Source organism: Mastigoproctus giganteus, chromosome 8, assembly GCF_048544385.1.
Source record: "Mastigoproctus giganteus isolate SK-2022 chromosome 8, ASM4854438v1, whole genome shotgun sequence".
NCBI classification, from domain to species: domain Eukaryota; kingdom Metazoa; phylum Arthropoda; class Arachnida; order Uropygi; family Thelyphonidae; genus Mastigoproctus; species Mastigoproctus giganteus.
This window is the reverse complement of record NC_143582.1, coordinates 145087073-145103039: the sequence shown is the minus strand read 5'-3', so window position 1 is coordinate 145103039 and position 15967 is coordinate 145087073. Positions and strand designations below refer to the sequence as shown.

Below are 15967 nucleotides of genomic sequence, written 5' to 3'. Positions count from 1 at the left end.
TCATATTCCATCCACATCTTGGTCAGTATACTTAATTTTTAAGTTTTTTTTTGTTTTTTTTTGCAACATTCATGAAGCAATGAAACTTTGTGACATTTACTCAGCTATCTTTATGTTTCATCATAGAAAAGCACTGGGTGGCCAGTGCAATATTGAGTCAGTTTGGAGTGACATGAGCAATGAGAAAACAAAAATGATAGTAGGAGCATGCTAGAGGTCTAGCATGCTCCTACTGTGATGAGTGCTGCCATACTTAATATGATATGCTTGTGTTTTTTTTTTTTTACACCTTCAACCTTTTTTTTTGTTATTAAAAAGAATGAAAAATTTTATTAAATGAAACTAAATATATCTTGAGTATTATATATATATATATATATAAAAAAAAAGACACTGCTTAATGTGCCAGCAAGGAAAGTGGATGAATAATGTTGAATTTCAAAAAAACTCAGGAGAGCACATGAATGTAACAATAAACGGCTAGATACAGACTTGCCTTTTTACCTCCAAAGCTTCAAGTAAATATGAAATAATAAAACTGATTATAAATGATTCCCAGAATTTAGCCTCTATTATCCCATTAATTTCACAAATATATATGGTCTCAATTCTAATCTCAACAATGTCCATTTCCACTTGCAGTCTGCCAAACCCCATGTACTTTTTCTGACAGAATCTCAGTTATCGGTTGATTCAACAACTGTTCATCTCAGTTGCCCACATTATTCGCTGTATGATTTTTTCCGCCTCAAAGGTGGTACTTGTGCATATGTCCATTCCGATATTCCCTGTCAGAGACTTGGTAATTTGGAGTCTCCTCTTTTCGATCTTCTCTAGCTTAAAATCTCTCTACCTCATTGTGTCAAATTCATCTGTTGTCTCTACCGTTCTCTCAACTCCACTAATCACGTTGAGCTCTTTGACTTCCTCTCTTTGCAGCTTGACTTTCTCCAGTCCAACTTTCCTAACAGTGAGGTAATTTTGCTTGGTGATTTTAATGTTCACAACTCCAGTTGGCTTCCGTTTTCTAGTCACACCAACCCAGCTGGTCAAGATGCTGAGGCTTTTGCAATTACTAATGACCTTGCACAGATTGTTCATTTACCTACAAGAATACCAGACAATCCTAACCATAAAGCCAACACGCTTGATCTTTTTCTCACAAACAACATTTCTAAGTACACGGTTGAAGTGAGTGGTCCTTTAGGCACCTCACATCACAACTTGGTGATTGTCTCTTCTCCAATGGAGCCTTTATTTCATGGCTATTCCCAACCTCGTATTGTTGGCATTACAAGAATGCAAAATTGGATGACCTGTGAGATTTCTTTTCTTTTCCTTGGTTGGATCACTGTTTCAAAACTTCTGATGTCAATGTTTGCTCAGATCATGTCAGTGAAATTATTCTTGTAGGAATGGAATCCTTTATTCCACAATCCACTTTAAAATCTCATCCTTTATCTAAACTTTGGTTTTCCAATAAATGTGCTAAGGCTGTTCAAGAGAAGAACGTTGCATATCGTAATTGGCTTGTTTCCAAATCTTCAGTTTCATTTTCTGCCTACACCAAAGCTTGCAACAATTTTAAAACAGTTATTAATCAGTCCAAACTAGATTTTGAACAGGCTAAGAGTAGAAAACTTGCTTCTTGCCCTAATGGTAGCCAAGCATTCTGGTCTCTTGCCAAAGCTATTGGCCACAACTTTTGCCCATCTCTGCTTCCACCTCTGTCAAAACCAGTTGGTTTGTTTGTCACTTCAGCCAAGGATAAAGCTGACCTGCTAGCATCCCATTTTTCTTCCAACTCCTGTATTAATGAACTTGGTAAAACACCTCCCACCATTCCCAACACACTCCATTCAATGCCTCCTGTGGTCTTCCATCAAAAGGATGTCATAAGGATTTTGACGAATCTTGATGCAAGAAAGCTTCAGGTCCTGATGGTATTTCTCCACTTGTTCTCAAAACCTATGCTCCTGAACTTACTCCTGTTCTTTGCCGCCTTTTTTCACTTTCTTATTCCAAAGGTGTTTTTCCTTCTGCTTGCAAATTTGCTCATATCCAGACAGTTCCTAAAAAGGGTGACAAATCCCTCCCATCCAATTATCATCCCATTGCAATTACTTCTATTCTTTCTAAAATAATGGAGAAATCAATTAACCGCCAACTCTTAAACCATCTAGAAATCTTCTGTCTGATCAATGATCGCCACTGTGGATTCTGTCAGTGTCGATCCACGGGTGATATGCTGGCTTATGTTACCCATTTATAGACAAATTCAATGAAAAAGTTTGGGGAAACACAAGCTATTGCTCTTGACATCTCAAAGGCTTTCGATCGTGTTTGACATAAAGGTCTCCTAAACAAGCTTCCATCTTTTGGTTTGCCAACTGTTTTTTGTAATTGGTTCTCCAGTTTTCTCTCTGATTGCTCACTGAGGGTGATGGTAGATGGCTCTCTGTCTTCTAACTTCTCCACTAAAGCCGGTGTTTCCCAAGGTTCAGTTCTTTCCCCCACTCTTTTCCTCTTGTTTATTAATGACTTTCTTCCATTGACTGGGAATCCTATCCATAGTTTTGCCGATGATAGCACATTGCATTCCACTTTCTATTTTGATAAACCTTGCCCTGCTCAATCAGCTTCAACTTCTCGAATGTCCGCTACCAATTCCTTAAATGCCGATCTCCAGGTAATTCTTCAGTGGGGCAAAGACATCTTAGTTGATTTCAATCCTTGTAAAACTCATTCTTGTCTTATATCTCACAAAAAGGATTCTTCTGCTCCTATGCTTACCTTTGGTGACACTCCAATTTCTAAGTAAAATGATATATCTCTTTTGGGGATTACTCTGACTTCTAATCTTTCTTGGCACAAGCACATTACAAATATTGTTTACTCTACATCTAAAAAACTTGATTTTGTCTTTCGCTCTCGGCTTTACTTTTCTTCCAAACAGCTGTTGAACTCTGTACAAATCGCAAATCCGCCCTACCATGGAATATTGTTTCCACATCTGGGGTGGTGCCCCCAAAACCTCTCTCAGACTTCTAGATTCCATTCAGAAGAGGGCAGTTAGGTTAATTAATGACTCCTCTCTAACAGAGTCTCTCCACTCGCTGTCTCATAGACGTACTGTTCCTGCTGCATGCCTTTTCTATAGATACTTCTGTGGGCACTGTTCTTCTGAATTGGCTTCTATAATTCCCACTCTCTCTTTCAAAACAGTCCGAACACGTGCCGCCACCATCCAACATCCATTTACCGTCCAACTTCAAACTCACAGAACCAACTTTTCATCTTCCTCGTTTATTCATTCAACTGCCGTTTTCTGGAACAACCTTCCTTTGTATGTATTTCCTGAAAATTACAGTCTACAGAAGTTCAAGTCTAATGTCAACAAATATCTTCTTTTTCGTCTTCTCAGCCTCCAACCCAAGCACGGTACTAAGTACTATAGGTTCTAATACCTCTTGTGTTTTGGGTTTTCTTAAAAAAAAAAAAAAAAAATTCTCAAAACAGAAGAATCAAGGTGAAGGAGAGTTACATCTAGGTTTCTACCTTCTTGGGATCTTAATAAAATATCTTCTTTCATCTTGTCAACCTTCAGCCCATGCATGGTACTAAGTACTACAGGTTCAAATATTTTTGTGTTTGGGGTTTTCATAAAAAAAATTATTAAATAAAATACTACTAATAAAAGCAATATAAGTAGGAAAGCATTTTAAGTGGAAGCACTATAGATGTTAAAAAATGCATGGCTCTTCACAGGATTTACCATGAGGCCAGAAGAAAAGGGTGTTAAAGGTGAGAGGGTGCTATTAGTAGGAGTGTTATAATGCAAGCCTACAGTTATATACAGGAATTACAATGGTGGAGATTAAATTATGACATCGTTACAGATATCTACTTTTAAATTAAAAGACAAGTCCCCAAACACCAAATGACCTTGTCTTTTTCTCAGGCATATGTCACACAGAATAACACTGGATGTCCTTTTTAGCAGGAAATGATGGAGTTGTATCAATTATTTAAGTCCTGTCAGCTAGCTGTGTTTTTAGTTTTCAGTTTTGTTTTTAATCCTTACCTAGAGTAGTCATTTATTTTGATCGGGAGTTTTATCATTTTGGTAAATTTCATGAAAAATTTTCATAATGATATATGATAATGCTAAATGTTAATTAGGAAATTAACTTTTTATCATAAAAATTACAAGAACCAATTATTAATTAAAAAAATAGGATTGGATGGGAAGATGCATTGTAATGTTAAAATAAATAATGATGTCTATGTAAATAGAAAATCATTATGGAACAATTTATATTTTTAGTGTGTTAATTATTCTCCCTCCCTGCATTCACTTTTTAGCCTTATGATTCCAGTATATTCTCAAGTTACCATTGTGGCTCCATAGCTGGATACAGTATTTCAGGTGCAGTCTCACAACTGTCTTATACAATGGAGTTATAGGAGTTAACCTCTACATGCAACAGATCAATAAACCATCAAGAGGATACAATGTACCTGCATTGATGCTTGTCTCTACTGCAGAGATTTTGTGTCTGCCTATATATAATATGACACTGAGCAAACATGCTTCTATTTTTGGCATTCTCTTACTGCCATTTAGAATTTCCATTATTACTTCAGTTTAGAATTTCCATTATTACTTCAGTTTAAAATTTGTTTTTACTTCCTCAGGTTTGTCTGTATTATAGCCCCTAAATTCATTTCTTTATAATTCAACTCTTCTAAGTGTACATATTAATTCTGGATTGTTATTTCCCAACTCTAAAATCTTGTATTTTAAGTATTTGCCATTGATCTAACCCTCCCTGATGCCTTAAATGTTAAGTGATTTATGACTATACAATTACAATTCCTATACAATTCTTGCATGAACATAACAAATGCACAGTTTATTTGTTTGTTATTTGGTTTTTAGGAGCATTAGCAACTAAGGCCATATTGCTCCGGGAATATGCAGTGATCATTCCCTGACCTTTCCGCATCCTCTGTATTTGGTGGTGACGGGCTTGAACCCCGGTATAATCAAGAAGCGTGTGCTATGCACTGCTGCTCCTCCTTCCCACCTGGCTACGGAGGCGCCTACAAATGCACAGTAAAACAGATCATATATCTTTCTATCACCCTTTATGAACTGCAGAATAAAATATCAATCTCAATACTTTTTTGGCTACACCCTATGTCTCTTTAAAGAACTTTGTTTAAATGTTTTCTTTTTTTGGAACCAACCAATTTTTTTTAACAATAATTAAAATAGGTGTAATAAATATTGGTTCTCAGAAAATTGTCAAATAATAATTTGAAGGTAATTATCGATTTGAAAACTCACCTTTAATAAAGCTCTTGCAATGGCAATTCTCTGTCGTTGTCCTCCTGCATAAAATTAAAAATAAATAAAAAAATTAAAATGCAAATAAATAAATTCTTGGTGTGAAAAGTACAAATAACTTAAAAAATGATAGGATTCAACCATAGAGGGTGATATGCCACATACATATGGAATCTAATGTTTTTGAAATTCTGCTGTGTTCTGCTATCTGTTGGATCTATTAGCCAATTGTTATGGCTGTGACATATGTTTTGCTTTTATATTGATAAAGCAAGTAGTCACAAATAGGTATAATTAAATATTCCAATGAGAGATGGGGATAAGCCACACTCTCAACTGACAGCCATTAGAGCACAGAGATGGTAAACCACAATCTGTTTCTATACAACTATAATATGTAGACAAGATGGCAGCTATTGCCAATGATGAGAATACGAATGTAGAGAAAAACAAAGAAAACAGCCTTGTAAATGAAGGTAAGTGGAAAAGAATGAGAAGAGAAGAAATGCAGGTTCAGAATATGTAATAAGTAACAGAATGAAGAAAATGTTTAAAAAGAGACAAACCAGATTGTAATGACATCAAGAAAAGTGGAAGTTCAAAGTTAAAGTGGTGCCATTTTTTTGTTAGGTGAGGATGAAAACTAGAACATGAGCTTTAAAAACGCAACTATAACATCTGCAAAATACATTCCTATTTAAACTTATCAAAAGATTAAAATGTTTGTATGTACACAAACCAATAAATGTAAAGGTGACACAGTGGGCTACATATATTTTATCAGAGGATCTAATGGCAGGAAATAACAGTGTATCTCACAGGATTTTGTTTTTCTTGCAAAAGGAGATGCAAGAATTAAAGAAAAAAAAATCCTGAATGGAGAAAATTTTGATAGCAAGCAACAAGCACAAAGTAGAGGGAGTTCTGTGACTCAGATGAGAACCGAGGGGGTGATTCTCCAATGCATCACAGCCTAAAAAAATTTATGCAACTTGTGGAATGTTTGCGGACTTTCTGGAACAGGACATGATCTAGCCATGGATGTTTTTGTGTGTGCTAGGTGCAGAGAGTGTCAAGGAAATAGGTGCCAACTCAGCATTCTGATGGGTGTTTATGAGTTTGTTGTTGTTATTTGTTTGTTAGGAGCATTAGCAACTAAGGCCATATTACCCCTGGATATGCGGTGGTCATTCACTGACCTTTCCGCATCCTCCGTATTTGGTGGTGACGGGCTCGAACCCCAGTCTAATCAAGAAGCGTATGCTACGCACAGCTGCTCCTTCCCACCTGGCTACGGAGGCGCCGGGTGTTTATGAGAGTTTGAAGAGTAGGGTAGATACCCTCGAAGGAACCTCTAGATACCCATCAGGCTCTCAGCTATCCAACTCAACGGCAGAGCTCACTCTTGTGCATCAGGCAACACAGTGGCAATCTTCAAGGCCGAATTTGCTAATCCCACAAGAGCTAGTTATTATTGGTGACTCTTATTGTCAGGGAGATGGGAAATATATTATGCAAAAAGGATAGGTGGAAAAGAACCAGGATATGTCTGCTAGGGGCAAAAGTTGATGACATTGTAGAGAAGATATCATCTTTTAAGGGCACAAAGGATGATATTATTGTACATGTTGGCACTAATGAGTGTGAAGAATTAGGTGACTCAGCCTTCTGGTGGGCATCTATGAGAATTTGAGGTATAGGGAAGATGCCCTCGAAAGAATTAAAATGAGGATCCATCAAGCTCTCAGCTGCCGAATTAAATGCCAGAGCTCACTCTTGTGCATCAGGTGACACAGTGGAAATCTTCAGGGCAGAATGCACTGGCCCCACAGGAGCTAGTTATTGTTGGTGACTCTGTCAGGGAAATGGGAAATATATTGTGCAAAATGGATAGGTAGAATAGGACCAGGTTATGTCCACCAGGGTCAAAAGTTGATGATATTTCAGAGCAGATATCATATTTTAAGGGCTCAAAAGGTGATATTGAGTACAATCTGGCACTAATGACATTAAGTGTAGGAGATCTGTGGATTTAACAATCAAGTCCACAGATCTCCTACTTTTGATTGAGTGACACCCCTCTTTGTCACTGTGGTGAAACCAAGACATGGAATCACTTAATATATTTGTCATCTTTATGAAGACCTGTGATGCAGACTCGTCACGGACATCCACTTCTCACCACGAGACCAGGAGTACTTCTTAATGAGGAGGACAACTACAGGGCTTTCACTTGCTTTGTCCAAGATCTTTTCACAAGATGCCGGACATGCCCCAAACCTCAGCCACTTCCAGACCACAACTGAGTGCCAAACTTCTACAGGGTCTTCACCTGCTCTGCTCCCAGATCTTTTTTCGGGATGCCAGACGTACCCTGAACCTCAACTGCTTCAAGACCAACACTCAGTGTCAAACTCCACCACCCAGAAAAGATAACCCAGCCAACTCATGCATGGAGGGGGACTGCAACGCTGTCTGAGACTCCATGATCAAAGGACTACACAACACATACTTGGATCTGACTCTGCACCTGAACAGCCCCACAAGAAACCTACTTGGTGGGATGTGCTCCCAAGAATGACAAGGACTCCTAAACTGATGTCCCCATGGAGACCTATCACTGACTACGACCATTCACATAAGACCTGGATCAAATAACCTGCTCCAAACAGACAAAACTTACTGGAGTCAACCCAGACATGCTGAGACCCTGTCTCATGATCAAACAATGCAACAGACTAAATCAAAAAGCCATGGATGGACACCAGTTTAGCCGGACTGACCAGCCTTGAATGGCTAATGGTTTGCTTACCTCCTTTGCTGCCTCCCTTAATATGTCTTGGATAGATCTATTCCACCCCATGTGCCGTTTTTATGTTTAACTTCAACAATTTCTCTTCCACTTTCCGCTCAGATATCACAAAATCATTCTGCTGCCTGTTAGAGTGTGATACATTTCTGGTATGTCTTTCCCTAAAGAATTCCTTGTGTGAATGTAGATGCAAAATACCTATTCAGCCTGTCAAAAACCTGAGTAGGATCATCAACAGCTAAACTATTGACATCAATGTGATTCAATCCCTTCCTTCTACTGTTAATATAAGTAAAGAAGTCTTTGCTGCCTTTCTTGGCAAACTTTTCCACAGTCTTCTTGTAATCTGCCTTGGCGCCTCCATAGCCAGGTGGACAGGAACAGCAGTGCGTAGCACACGCTTCTTGATTAGACCGGGGTTCGAGCCCATGACCGCCAAATATGGAGGATGCGGAAAGGTCGGGGAATGACCACCTTATATCCCGGGAGCAATATGGCCTTAGTTGCTAATGCTAAAAACCAAATAACAACAACAACAGCCTAACCTCTTTTGCAACTTGATTGCAGAATAGTTTATATCTACCATAGGATTCTGTATCGCCTGATAATTTATATGCATCCCATGCTTTTTTCTTCTCTGCCATGTGCCTCAACAGTTCATGTGACATCCATTTCAGCCTAAACCTTGAATAGTATTTCTTAGTTGGTACGAAAAGCCTGGTAGCTTCTATGATTATTCCCTGAATGCTTCCCATTTAGAATTTGTTGTTGGTAACATCACTAGTTGGTCCCACTATAGAATTTAAGAACTGTCTGAGACCACCTTTTCTTTTCTCCTTTTCAAAAGCAAAAACTCTTACCTTTACCCTTGATAGTAGTTACATCTTTAAGTAAATCCCACATCAATACACTGTGATCATCACCAGCTAGTGGTTCTTTTATCTGCAGATTCTTAATGCATGAAGACATCACTGCTGATAATCAGATCAAGAGTATTGCTGTCTTGTTGCCTCTCTAACAATCTGCTGTAGAAAATAGTTATCCAATATATCTGTTAGATTCACATGGTAGAAGGACTGCCCAGAGAAAAAAATCAGAAAATACATAATGTCACACTTATTGATATGGCATACAATGTCAATAAGTATAACATTAAGTATTTTTTAATGTGTCAATAAAATGTTGTGCAAACTGTTTTCGTAAGTGTCATATTAAGTAAAAAAAAAAATCTTACACAGTAGAAGGAATCTCTTTTGTAAGGATGGACAAAAGTGGTGAAAGGATTTTTGCCAATATCACTGAGAATACCTTAAGGGTTCAGGGAAACTGCTAGTTGCGGGGAAGAAGGGGAATATAGATCCATATTTATCTGATGATATGGGTCAAAGTAATGCTTGCACTCACCTTAAGAATACTTGTTTATTGCTGCAACAGCTGATGTTTGCAAGATGTTCTATGATCAAGATAGGGTAACAATCCTAAATAAATTCAAGCAGTTTGACAGGGTAGTAAACTATAGATTAATACTTAGTCTTAACTGTGTCTACAGTAATGTCAGGAGTTGTCAATAAAATGGCTGAATTTAACTCCTGATTAGGACTAATGATGACACAATAGGGCTAACAGCAACGTGGTATGTACAATGTATTTAGGAAAGATAGAAAGGATGGTGGTGTCATGCTTCTTATCAAAATCAGCCTGAGAATGTAAAGCGCATTTGCTGAGTCTGAATTTACATCTGCCACCATAGAATCTGTCTGGTGTGAATTAGTTGGAAGCAAAGGTATAATGAGAGTGGAAGCACTCTACAGACCAGAAGATTGTGAAGGGTATGACAAGAGTCACTACATGCAGATGGAATGGGCAAGCAAGTGTGAATGTCTGATTATGGGTAACTTCAATCTGTCCCAGATTGATAAGTGTTAATGGGAGGGAAATTCACATGGTGAAAAGAATTTTTAAGCAAACTACATAATTATTATTTGTACCAGCATGTTAAAGAAAATACTAGGGGTAAAAATATTCTTGACCTCATTATTACTCATGAATTAGATGACATCATAGGGCTTAAAATAGAGGAACCATTGGCAGAGAGTGATCACACAGTCGTCAGTTGGAAGATGAAGAAAGATATTGCAGTAGTTAAAAGTAAAGGCAATTTCAGAAGAGGGGACTTTAACACTTTAAGGCACTTTGCAGATTGAATACGTTTGATTTATGGAATTCCTTTGAAGCAAAAATCACAGAAGCCATAAATGCATACATATATACCATTAAGAAAATACTGCAGGAGGATGATGCCAAATTGGATGAATGCAAAGCTGGTGGTCAAACAGAGTAGAAAAAGACAGCAGGATATTTACAGAGTGATGAAAAGTACTGAATTCTACAAAAGCTACAAGTTGATCTGTAATAATACCACAGATAAGGTTAGAGAGCCTAATATTTCATATGAGAAAGTACTTTATAAGAGAGCAAAGATTGGGGACAAGGAATTTTTCATGTATGTGAATACAAGGGGGTTAAATGGAATCAGAAGAACCCTTGTGCACTGGGTGTGAGAAAGTCTTAGACAACCCAGCTGATTTGCAGATGAACTGAATAGGTACTTTGCATCTGTCTTTATGAAGAAAGGCCCTTTGTTCTGAGAAGAGGCTGTGTGAGTGAGGCTGAGTCATATGAAATTAGTCATTTCAAAATTACAGATGACTGTTTATTAGAAAAACTTTTGAGCATAAAGGCAATTAAGGCTCCTGGAGTTAATGCCATATACCATTAATTTTGAATACTGAACCACTGAAATTAATTATGAGGGCATCTTTGGACTCTGGCGAGATTCCTTTGGATTGGATAAGTGCCAACGTATTACTAACATACAAAGGCTATTATAACAGCAAAGTCAGTATAATTACAGACTGGTTAGTCTGACTTCAGTGGTAGGGAAAATCTTAGAGGCAATGATTAAGAGTGAAATCTACGGATGTTTAGCCAGCAGTAACACACAACATGGTTTCGTTAAGGAAAAATGTTTAACTAACTTCGTAGGCTATTTTGACACAGTTACCCATGAACTCGATGTAGGGAACAATTTCAACATAATTTATTTGGATTTTAGTAAAGCAATTGATTCAGTTCCTCGTGAGAGGGTAGTGTGCAAGATGGAATACATTGCGATTACTGGAAAGAGTCTAAGATGGATCGCAGGGTGGCTGCAGGGCAGAAGATAGAGGGTTGTGATTAATGGATATTCTTCAGATTGGTGTAAAGTCAGAAGTCAGGCCCCCCCCCCCCCCCCCCCCAAGGATCAGTTCTTGGACCACTCTTGTTCTGATTTTCATAAATGACAACGAAGGGATAGACGATGTGATGTCAAAATTTGCAGACAGCATAAAGATTGGTAGAGTAATTAATGATCAGTACCAAGCAGTGCTCCTTTAGGATGACATGAATAAACTTCAAACATGGTCAGAAAAGTGACAGCTATGTTTTAACGTAGCAAAATGCAAGGTCAAAATGCATTTGGGGAATAGCAACCTCAAAATAAATTATACACTTAGTGGGGGTTAAATTATAAACACTAGAGGAAGAAAGGGATCTGAGAGAGTTATGATATGGGCAGATACGAAGTTAACTGGTATGTGTAAACAGGCAGCCAAGAAAGCCCATGGTGTCCTATTGATGATTTATTGAACATTATCCTGTAGAGATATGGAGATCATAGTCCTACTGTATGAAGCAATTGTAAGACCACATTTGGAATACTGTGTTCAAATATGGAGACCTAATCTGAAAGACATGGAGCTTCTTGAAAGGGTCCAAAGATGGGCAATTCATATGGTAAGATCAGCAGAAGGGTGACCATACAAAGAAAGACTCAGATTAGGTGAGCTACACAGCTTGGCAACCAAGAACCTCAGAGGGGTTAGTAAAATGAATCAATGTGAATATAGTTAAAGAGGCCTGTGTGCTCTGGATTCATTATGGTGAGTTATTACGTAGCACAGAGCAAAACGGAAGACAGAAAAAATAAATAACAAATTTAATATTAAATTGTAAAACACATATATTAAATACATACAGTACAAATAGTGCATACAACTCCTGGGCAGGAAATGGCAATCCCTCATCTCTAGAGTGAAAACAGCGGTTCCCACCTTACTACAAAGTGGACTAGTCTACCGGATTTCTTGCTGTGACTGCACTAGTTGCTACATCGGAAAAACTGGGAGACACTCAGCAAATGTCTTTCAGTACATGAAAGAGCCATCCGCTTAGCAGACATAGAACACTCGGCCATTGCCAAGCACTTCTGGTCAACCCGACACGACATTGACTTGCACCGCAATGTCGTGATTGTCGATCGGTTCAGCCATTACCGGCACCGCACCTGGTTGGAGTCATTGCATATCACGTGCTGTAATACTTCAGTCAACAGAAGCAGTGGATGTCGTGTCCACCCTATTATTGAAGAAACCATTCTCATGAGTGACAAACATTGGCAACGTTCACATACGTCACAAACAGACTTCAATATCAGTTAACTATTACATCATGCAGTTCACTATACATGACTGGCACTACACGCTCTTATGTTCTACGTTCCTAAACTGTCACTTTCACTGATGAAGGTTACCATAATAACTGAAAGCTATTTGTACTGTATGTATTTAATATATGTGTGTTTTACAATGTAATATTAAACTTGTTTATTGTCTTCCGTTTCACTCTGCTCTGTGCTACGTAATAACTCACCATAATGAATCCAGAGTGCACAGGCCTCTTTAACTATATTCACATTCATTCTTTTTACTAACCCCTCTCAGAACCTTATAAACCTCAATCAGATCACGTCTGAGGTGCCTGTTTGCCAAGCTGTTATAAAGAATTTGAGACCTAGGGACCATAAATTCAAATTACATGGGAAGAGGTTTAGATTAGATTGTAGGAAGTCAGTCTTCTTTTGGCCAGTGAGTTGTTGATTGCTGGAACAGGTTCCTTTGCTGGTAGCTGAGGGTGACAGTTTGAATAAATTCAAAAGCCAAATGAATAACTACCTATGTGAGGAGGGAAGCATATAATTTGTATTTTCTTATCTACTCTTCCCCCCCCTAGCCAGTGCAGCAAATGCCTGTGCCTTCCTTGCACTATATTGCTATTACTATTATAAATACAGTATGCATGCTAGACCACATCACCTAATGATTATCTGACAAGCCAACTTCTTTGGCAGATAATCATTAATTGATGTAATTTTTTTTTACATGTAGCTGAAAATTTGCAATAAGCTTATGAGGAATATTTTTAATGCATCTGATTGCAGACCAGAGTGTTATATCACACAGATCATAACTATAATTTATTGATATTACGTTTAATTGGTCAGATAATAAGAGTTGTATTATTCTGATAAATAGACATAATAATAGAAATCACAGTTATGTATTAAATTTAATTAATACATATTGTAACATTTACTTAAAACATACTGCACAAAGCTAAAGTGTTTGTATTTGGGCTTTTGTGGTGCATCCTTTCTAAAATGAGGCTCAGAGGCCTGTATGAAGTACTGAAGATGTTTATACAGCAGAATAAACACCTCTTTATACAGCATAATAATTACTTGCTTATCTGACAAAATTTCTGTATATCATTGATAAAACCCCATGAGTTGCCCTAGCAGCTCATCTATACTGCTCAGAGAACTTTACGTCTGTTGCACAATTATGCCCAGATCTTTTTTCTTTTTTTTTTTTTTTAACTGCACTGAGTGCAGTACCACACAGTTGGAGTGTTATTCTGGAATTACTGCTACTCATATGTGGTACCCTACATTTTCCAATGTTAAACTTCAGTTGCCATTTCTCAGCCCATCTACCTAACTTTTCTAGATCTTTTTTCAATAGCATACCCTGATTACTACCATTAACTACCCTTTGTATCAAATGCAAACTAGAATTAGGCCTGATATGCCTTCATCAATATCAGGGAAAAATATGAAAAGCAATGAGCCAGCACGACTGACTCCTGGAGGACTCTACTAATAACATTAGTCCAAGAAGAGCGTTGACTACTGATACCACTGTCTTCTTCAACCTAACCGTTCCTTTAGCTATTGCAGTTGTTTGCCCCTAATGCCACACTGCTCCAATTTTTACAGCAGTTCTCCATGTGGAGCAGTATCAAAAGCTTTTATGAAATTGAAGTATATGATTTGAAAATTATTTTTTGCTTCAGTTCCTTTGTTACCGAGTCATAGTCAGCCAGTACCTTAACAAATCCATGCTGTGATTGCCCTATAACTGCATTCCTCTCTAGATGACCCTGCATTACTGCTCGAATCAGTAACTCCAATAAATCAAGCTTACAGATATGTAATTATTCATTTCACCATCCCCTTTGTGAATTGGAGAGATGTTTGCATGCCTAGAATCTATCTGTAGGGTCCTCTACTGAACCTAAGGTTGCTCTCATAATTATGACTAAAGGTTTGCTTACCTCTTTTGCTGCTTCTCTGAATATAATTGGATAGACTCTATCTGCCCCAAGTAGTAGTAGTAGTAGTAGTAGTGGCATGCGATGCAAGAAAGCAAGTGTATGAGCTTATGCAGCATCAGCGAAAAAAAAAAAAAAAATCACATGATTCCCTCCAAATGCCTATCCAGTTCCTCCTTAAATTTATTTAACATATCAACTTCCACAATGACAGATAGAAGTTTGTTCCAGCAATTAACCACCCACTGGCTAAAGGCAAATTTCCGCACATCTATTCTACATCTGTCTTATCTTAATTTGAATTTATGCCCCCTTAGGTTCATAATCTGAACAAGTGAAGGATCCCATCAGAATTCAGCATGCTCAACCCATTCAAAGCCTTATACACCTCAATCAGATCACCACGCAGCTAGTGATCTGATTGAGGTGTATAAGCCACTACAATTTGCAGAACTTAAGCCTCTCTTGATAAGAGGATCCCTTGATTCCCCTCACCAATCTTGTTGCCCTTCTCTGTACACGCTCAAGCAAATCTACATCCTTCCTAAAATGAGGCCTCCAGACCTGTACGCAGTACTTAAAACGTGGCCTGACCATTGCCTTATGAGAGACAATCACCTACTTTTCCCTGCTAGCAAAATTCCTATATATCATTGACAAAACCCCATGACCTGCCCTGGCAGCCTGGCTGCATTGCTCAGAAAACTTCATATCTGACTGCACAATTACTCCCAGGTCTTTTTCATTTTCTACCACCTTAAGTGTAGTACCACACAGTTGGTACGTTTCTCTGGGGTTACTTCTACCCATATGCAGTACTTTGCATTTGTCAAGGTTAAGTTTCAGTTGCCACTTCTTAGCCCATCTGCCCTAATTTTCTAGATCCTGTTGCAGTAGCACACTGCCATTACTGTCATTAACAACCCTGCCAACCTTTGTATCATCTGCAAACTTCGACGCTAAGCCTGATATACCTTCATCAATATCATTGATAAATATACAAAACAACAGTGGACCCAACAACGAACCCTGTGGGACTCCACTAATAACATTAGTTCACGAAGAGCAGCACCCATTAATTACCACCCTCTGTCTTCTCCCACTCAACCATCCTTTTATCCATTGTAGCAACTTACCCTTAATACCATTCTGCTCCAATTTGTACAATAGTCTTCCATGCGCAAGTGTCAAAAGCTTTCCTGAAATCCGAAAATATGATATCAAAATTATTTTTTGCATCCATATCATAATATCCGATCAAATTTGTCAGACAAGATTTACCCTTAACAAACCCATGCTGTGTCTGAATT

General features: G+C 38.1%; 1 protein-coding gene across 3 annotated transcripts in view; it reads right to left on the bottom strand.

Annotated features, from left to right (window-relative positions):
- The window catches only part of LOC150081894 (ATP-binding cassette sub-family B member 10, mitochondrial), a 204284-nt gene that overhangs the window by 39799 nt on the left and 148518 nt on the right, over positions 1-15967 (bottom strand). For all 3 annotated transcript variants that reach the window (XM_090379799.1, XM_090379800.1, XM_090379798.1), the window contains one exon: positions 5354-5397. In XM_090379799.1, the coding sequence (XP_090235925.1) occupies positions 5354-5397 (44 nt within the window). The remainder of the gene's footprint in view (positions 1-5353; positions 5398-15967) is intronic.